Here is a 7,711-nt window from a genome sequence, read left to right as displayed (position 1 = left end):
ACGTTTTTTCCTTTTTTTATATTTAGTCAAGTTTTGACTAAATATTTTAACATCGAGGGGGAATCGAAACGAGGGTCGTGGTGTATGTGCGTGTGTGTGTCTGTCTGTCTGTCTGTGTGTGTGTGTAGAGCGATTCAGACTAAACTACTGGACCGATCTTTATGAAATTTGACATGAAAGTTCCTGGGTATGAAATCCCCGAACGTTTTTTTCATTTTTTTGATAAATGTCTTTGATGACGTCATATCCGGCTTTTCGTGAAAGTTGAGGCGGCACTGTCACGCCCTCATTTTTCAACCAAATTGGTTGAAAATTTGGTCAAGTAATCTTCGACGAAGCCCGGACTTCGATATTGCATTTCAGCTTGGTGGCTTAAAAATTAATTAATGACTTTGGTCATTAAAAATCGGAAAATTGTAAAAAAAAATAAAAATTTATAAAACGATCCAAATTTACGTTTATCTTATTCTCCATCATTTGCTGATTCCAAAAACATATAAATATGTTATATTTGGATTAAAAACAAGCTCTGAAAATTAAATATATAAAAATTATTATCAAAATTAAATTGTCCAAATCAATTTAAAAACACTTTCATCTTATTCCTTGTCGGTTCCTGATTCCAAAAACATATAGATATGATATGTTTGGATTAAAAACACGCTCAGAAAGTTAAAACAAAGAGAGGTACAGAAAAGCGTGCTATTCTTCTTAGCGCAACTACTACCCCGCTCTTCTTGTCAATTTCACTGCCTTTGCCATGAACGGTGGACTGACGATGCTACGAGTATACGGTCTTGCTGAAAAATGGCATTGCGTTCAGTTTCATTCTGTGAGTTCGACAGCTACTTGACTAAATATTGTATTTTCGCCTTACGCGACTTGTTTGATAAATGTCTTTGATGACGTCATATCCGGCTTTTCGTGAAAGTTGAGGCGGCACTGTCACGCCCTCATTTTTCAACCAAATTGGTTGAAATTTTGGTCAAGTAATCTTCGACAAAGCCCGGACTTCGGTATTGCATTTCAGCTTGGTGGCTTAAAAATTAATTAATGACTTTGGTCATTAAAAATCTGAAAATTGTAAAAAAAAAATTTTTTTTATAAAACGATCCAAATTTACGTTCATCTTATTCTCCATCATTTGCTGATTCCAAAAACATATAAATATGTTATATTTGGATTAACAACAAGCTCTGAAAATTAAATATATAAAAATTATCATCAAAAATTTTGTTTTCGAAATCAATTTAGAAACACTTTCATCTTATTCCTTGTCGGTTCCTGATTCCAAAAACATATAGATATGATATGTTTGGATTAAAAACACGCTCAGAAAGTTAAAACGAAGAGAGGTACAGAAAAGCGTGCTATCCTTCTCAGCGCAACGAATACCCCGCTCTTCTTGTCAATTCCACTGGCACTGCCTTTGCCACGGGCGGTGGAGTGACGATGCTACGAGTATACGGTCTTGCTGCGTTGCGTTGCGTTCAGTTTCATTCTGTGAGTTCGACAGCTACTTGACTAAATGTTGTATTTTCGCCTTACGCGACTTGTCTATCTTCCCCTCTCTATTTCTGTATACGTCTCTTTGTGTCTGTCTCTTGTCTTTCTACCCCTCTGTTTCTGTCTGTCTGTCTGCCCCCCCCCCCTCTCTCTCTCTCTCTCTCTCTCTCTCTCTCTCTCTCTCTTTATCATCATCATCATCATTATCATCATCATTATCGTCATCATCATCATCATCGTCATCTTTATTATCACGTTTTCTGACCTCCTTTTGTTGGTTAACTTTTTAACTTTTTAATTTTTTTTTTTTTTTTTTTTTTTTTTTAATTATATAATTGTGTGTCTATGCGTCCCAAGGACAGATCGTAAGAAAAGGCGTAGCCTTAAATCTAAATCCTTGTAAAATAAAGTTCAATTCAATTCAATTCTCTCTCTCTCTCTCTCTCTCTCTCTCTCTCTCTCTCTCTCTCTCTCTCTCTCTCTCTCTCTCTCTCTCTCTCTCTCTCTCTCTCTCTCTCTCTCTCTCTCTCTCTCTCTCTCTCTCTGTGACAAGAACAGGGCGGATGAGGTCAGAATGAAAATTACCTGGACCGATCCAACAAGTAACCATTATTTTCACCTTAAGCTAACAACACCCACTAAGTTATGATTAATATTCTGGAAGAACCATAATTATAATGACGACTCTCAAACTATCGATGTCATGTCGTTTAGGCAGACATATTCAGCAAATAGAACACCGAAGCTGTCACAATTGCAACATTTGGTTACACTTGTACGCATGAAGGCCGTGGTCAGTATTGACTAGGAAGGAAAGTGAATACTTTGTCAACCTGGTTTGACCTTCGACTATGTTTAGCATATCCCTATTCAAACTCGCGACTCCGGTATAAAAACAGCGTTAACGACAGTGATGTGATGTAACTATACAACAGGCGGTTGTGGAAAGACTGCAGCTTGTTTGAAAACTAAGCGCTATATCTTGTTATATACACCCTCAAAAGCTCACAACGGTATGCTGGAAAATGCCAGCGATACCGAAGTCGAGTGTCTGGCATAAAGTTGTTAAGTCATAACTCTCCACTTTTGGTCCATTAGACACATCAATTCCAGCGAGATTCTTCGTACACCTTCTCTATATACTGCTTGAACAAAAGATTAAAGGGGAATATGATCAAGCGCGAGATAGCGCGTGCTTGCCACCCGTAAGTACCCAAGTCTCAACACTACTTTCCGCTTGACTAAGGGCAAAGAAAAGGCAATCGGGGTGAAGGAATTTATCGCTACCGGGTATTATTGCCATATTGATAATTGTGAGCAATTATGTTATGCCTACTCTGCGTCCAAAAGTGTGAAGGTTGGGGGCGTGTAAGATTTTCAAGGTGACTTCGGTAGTGTAACACATTAGAGATTAATTTCTGTATCCCGTTTCCTGATATTGTATTATGAATAACACTCTCAAGCGTTTCCTTAATTGCTGTTTGTTAAAAAATACTTCCAATCAGAGGTCAAAAATCGATTAATACATATCTATTTTGACCAGTTTGTGCTAACAACACGAACAATTTTACACGGAAAGAATGTGTGACATTTGACACTCAAAACAGTGCAATTTAGAAACTGCAATACACCCCCCCCCCCCCCCCATCACCACCTCCCTCAAAAAAGGCGACTATTTTTCGTGTGTATGTTATTTACCAAGTTTAAATGTATAAATAACATAAAAAGCTGCGATATATTCGTACGCTGCTGAAAGCGGAAAAAAATGGTGTTAATTAATATTCATGAATTCCTGCGCATTTTATGGTTTCATACCCTACGGCGAACTAGCCATGAAATACACATTTTACGATGGCCCCGACTTGAAAACTTGGAAGATTAAGCTCCTGTTTTATTGTTCAGGAGAAAACAATCAGCGTCTTGAACACAGTATTCTTCAACATAGTATGGCAGCATGACGAAAAGTCAGTGCATAGATTTTTTTCTACACCACCGTATGTTCACCTTGCACCCTAGCTATCAATTATGGTGCTGTGTCATTAGGTTCAGTGTCGTGTCGAGAAATCATTGTGGACTATCGGACGAAAGAAATACGTAGACCTGGGAGACCCTGATATTCTGATGTGTTTCTATTCTACGAGGACAGTTGCAGTCATGTGTGAAATAATGATTCGCTGATATGCTGTAGGGGAAATTAGATTTGAAACTTCTGTGTGGCAACTGGTTAGTTCTGGTTGTCAAGAGGTTGGGTTTTCATGCAGTATTGTAAATCTGCATTGTTCTTAGTTGTTGAAAAGAGCTATATATTCTGCATTTACCCGCATCCTAATCATGCCTATCGTAACATTATCTCATTCTTAGTCTGTCTGTGTGTCTGTCACTCTGTGCCTTTGGGAGTCCGACATGTTTCAATGTATGGACCCAACAACAACAAGTATCCTTTTGGAACTGAAGTTTCCGTGCTACAGACAATGTACGTACTACTAGGGTTCAAGATGTATACCATCGGTGGCTTTTCAATTTCTGAATGATCCTCTCGCTTGATTGCGTCTTCGTTTTGAACCTATTCAGACAAGTACACGAGTTCCCCCATTGTGTCGCTCCCCTCAACTCTGACCCTTTTCGACAAATTCTTTGTGGGTGCACTACAGCGGAAAGAAAGGTAACATATCTTGTAGCTGGTACGAAATAAGATTCCACAGCGAGATTTCACTCCATTTACATCGTGTTTCGTGAATGTAAAACCTACCGTGCAACACAAAAGGTTCCAGCAAGACATCCATTTCGCCTTTCTTTTGACGAGAGAGCATTACGAGCTCTTTATTGCCCGCTAAAGAAATCAAATCCTGTAATACAGGCGTGCCTACAACAGCTGTTTTAGGGATAATGCTAGCCCTAGCTCGACCCTTGACAAGGGCAATAGCTCCCGTGACATGCCGCCATCATTGCGAGAAGGTTACTTGGCGTTATTGACTCCAGTCAGTACCAGTCAAGTTAACCGTCACGTCTCACAGGGTCAAAACACAAGTTTGTTCCATGCCGTGACATTTTGTCTCAGGAGTAGAATCGATCGAATAAAATATCAGCGTCTTGAGAATTTGTTGGATTGGAATTACTAGAAGGAAGCTTTGTGCTTAGTGTGGTGTGGATATGGATGTGGCTGACGTCTTGAAGCCAGTCACTGTCAAGTTGACCTTCTCACATTTTGTTGTGGACCGTGTGCAATGATTTTATTGTGTGTGAGGAGTAAGATCGACCGGAAGAAATGTCTCTCCGCCTGGAGAGTTCGTGAAATTTGAATTGTTGGAATACGGCGTTGTAGTGTCGTGTGTCTGTATATGTGTCCTGATGTTGGACACTATGGACCAGACCGAAAGGCGTTGGGCCAGCAGTGCCCCTCCGCTCAGAACAAGGTACAGCTGATTGTATATTGACCGTGTAACACAGTGTATGGTTTTCGTGGATTGTTATGGCTGTTTTGGTTCACAATAATGACGTGAGCAATGATGCTGCGGCCACTGCGGTTAGTCTGTGATTCATATCACAGTTCCACGTACCTCGTAGGGGCTGGTTAATGCTGGTTAATTGTCTCAACTTATCTCTGAGGGATGAACAAAACTCACCACTTTCTTTATTTAGAGGATGAGTGTTGCCATAAAGTGTCATTACCTTGTTGATTCTTGTTTTAGCATGACAGTGATTCGATATGCATTGGGGTGGGGGTGGGGTCGGGGGGGGGGGGGGTTCTGTTTGAAACAGTTAACCAGTGCTGGCTATCATATACAGGCATGACTATTTTATGCTTTCTGTACAATCAAAAATTAAATAAATAATAGATCAGGCATAACATGACAACCCATTGCCGTCGTGCAACATAATGGTCTTGTTGAACAGAACTTTGCGACAGGGAATGACATTATAGAGTTGTCACGGATGGTTATGGCAATACATATACACTTTGTTCTGTTTACTCTTATCCGAATCATTGTGTTAATTTTCGATTGTATCGCAAACCAAATGGTTCTGGGTATTGTACATATGCATAATGAGAGTACACAATCGAATTAATATCCGACACAGTCAATTTGTTCTTGACGTGTTGGAGTTTGCCACTCCCTAATTATTTGTTTTTTTCTCACAGAAATGTAGTTCCTCTACGCGGGGTTCGACCTTTTACACCAGAAAGTCCTTGGGCTTCTTTGCTTGGGATTAACTCACTGGCCATGGAATCGATCAGATTAGCCTACATGTGTTTATGTTCCTCTGTATGGTCAGGAGTCAGGCCGGGATCACTTGTTTCTTCCTTCTTCTCAGTGTTGGACTGGGAAGAAGGATTTAGCTAAACAAAGCGACTCTTCGATGGAGGCTGTAACAGGTTTACTTAATTACGCCTGCGCTGGATCTCAGGTTTAACTTCGTGGTCGAGTAGCGGTATCGAGTAGTCACTTGTGATTTCTCCGTTTTTCCTGTTTGTGTATTTGGTAAACGTCCAACTGTGGTAGTACTCCAGCTCTCTTTTACTGTGTTTGGTACACGTCCAAGTATGGCGTAGTGCTAAGTATATGTGGCGCATGTCACACCTTTAAAGTTTTGCTGTCGTTGATATTGTTGTGGACACACGTTTATACATTCTGTGACTTATCCTTTGTGTTGAAGTTGGCCTCAGTGGCATCATGTGCTCCTGACATATCTCTGAACATCACGTTTTGTTCCAGAAGAACAGCTAGGTCCCACAAGGGCTGAGTTCCACTTAAAGTAATGGTGGACGTGAAGTAGGCATGCAGCGAGTGTAGTGAATGGTGGTTCGCCATGTGGGACTGGTCGGACAGTTATGTCAAAAGGATTGACAGGTCCCGCCCTCCTAGGCTGCCCAAACTTAAAAGACAATCTTCGCTTAGGTGCCACCTCTCTATTGTTTTTACATTTAGTCAAGTTTTGATTTTTGTTTTTGTGGAAGTTGTTGTTGTTGTTGGTGTTTGTGGTGGTGGTTGGAGGTGGTGTTGTCGTTGTTGTTATTGTTGTTGTTGTGTTTGTTGGTCGCTGCTGTTGTTTTTGTTTTTCTTTCTTTTCCTGAAAAACTTTGTGTGTGTCGATCATTTGTTTTTGTTTCAGGCGTATTCCAGGAGAACCGGGTCAACTATAATTTGTTGTTGTAAATACTTTGTTGTAAAAATGTTGATTTTTGACTGGACGAAAGAAATTTATGAGCAAATAATTACAGAACCAAACGGAATCGGCCATATTCGCTGCACAGTTTTTGTCCCTAGATTTGTCTTTTGATTTCTTCTTCAACGCATCTGGGCATTACGCTGTGAAAAATAAGGATCGTGAAGTCTTCATGTCTTTATCTTATGCCTCAGGCTGATGGAGAAACCAGGCTCCACAACCGCCCAGCGCCATAACCATGACGGACCAGCCTGGGGGGAGAAGGGAGGAGAAGGAGGCGGACCAGGAGGAGGAGTTCAACACACCCAGTACATACGACGCCTTGCTGATCTCCGTGACGAGCTCATTAACCAGGAGGAGACGGCACTGGCTCGGGCACTGGACAGGCTGAGACTTCACTCCATCAACAACAGAGATGCTGCCAGGTAGGGTGCACACGGCAAATGTTCTTGGTTTCTTATTGGAATCATGTTGTGGTAACTGTAAATGTTTGGCCTCTGTTGGATCTTGATATTACAAACGATATAATTCATGGCCTGTGCTAAAACTTAGAATTTCAAACGATGTAATTCATGGCATTTGTTGGAACTTATTATTAAAACGATGTAGTGTATGGCCCCTTTTGGATCTTACTGAAATATTACAAACGATGAGGGGTATGGCCTCTGTTTAATCTTATTATTGCAGATCACGACGACGTTATTCTCTGTTGAATGTGAATAGTTTAAACAACGATATTATTAGCCTCTGTTGGTTCTTAATATCAAAAACGATGAAGATTTTGTCCTCTGTTAAATTTTAAAAGTTCAAACGACACAATAATTATTATAAGCCTCTGTTGGATCGACGTACTAGAAACGATGAAGTTTACGAAACTTGTTGGATCTTTATATTACAATGATGACGTTTTTTGCCTCTGTTGAATTTAAGTAGTTCAAACGATGAAGTTATTGGCCTCTGTTAGATCGAAGTTCTAAAAACGATGAAGTTTTTAACTTCTGTTCAAATCAATATTGAAAACAGTGCAATCTTAAATAAG

At 40.2% G+C, this 7,711-nt stretch overlaps 1 protein-coding gene across 8 annotated transcripts in view; it reads left to right on the top strand.

Annotated features, from left to right (window-relative positions):
• LOC138959727 (uncharacterized) overlaps positions 1–7,711 on the top strand; it is a 67,190-nt gene that overhangs the window by 56,427 nt on the left and 3,052 nt on the right. For 7 of the 8 annotated variants that reach the window (XM_070331324.1, XM_070331323.1, XM_070331326.1 and 4 more), the window contains one exon: positions 6,867–7,097. In XM_070331324.1, coding sequence (XP_070187425.1) covers positions 6,867–7,097 — 231 coding nt within the window. Of the gene's footprint in view, positions 1–4,522; positions 4,920–6,866; positions 7,098–7,711 lie in introns of those variants that run through there. The other variant, XM_070331328.1, reaches the window with a different exon arrangement.

This window comes from Littorina saxatilis, linkage group LG2 (genome assembly GCF_037325665.1).
Source record: "Littorina saxatilis isolate snail1 linkage group LG2, US_GU_Lsax_2.0, whole genome shotgun sequence".
Taxonomy (NCBI): Eukaryota; Metazoa; Mollusca; class Gastropoda; order Littorinimorpha; family Littorinidae; genus Littorina; species Littorina saxatilis.
The sequence above is the reverse complement of the archived record's forward strand: the minus strand, read 5'-3'. Positions and strand labels throughout refer to the sequence as shown.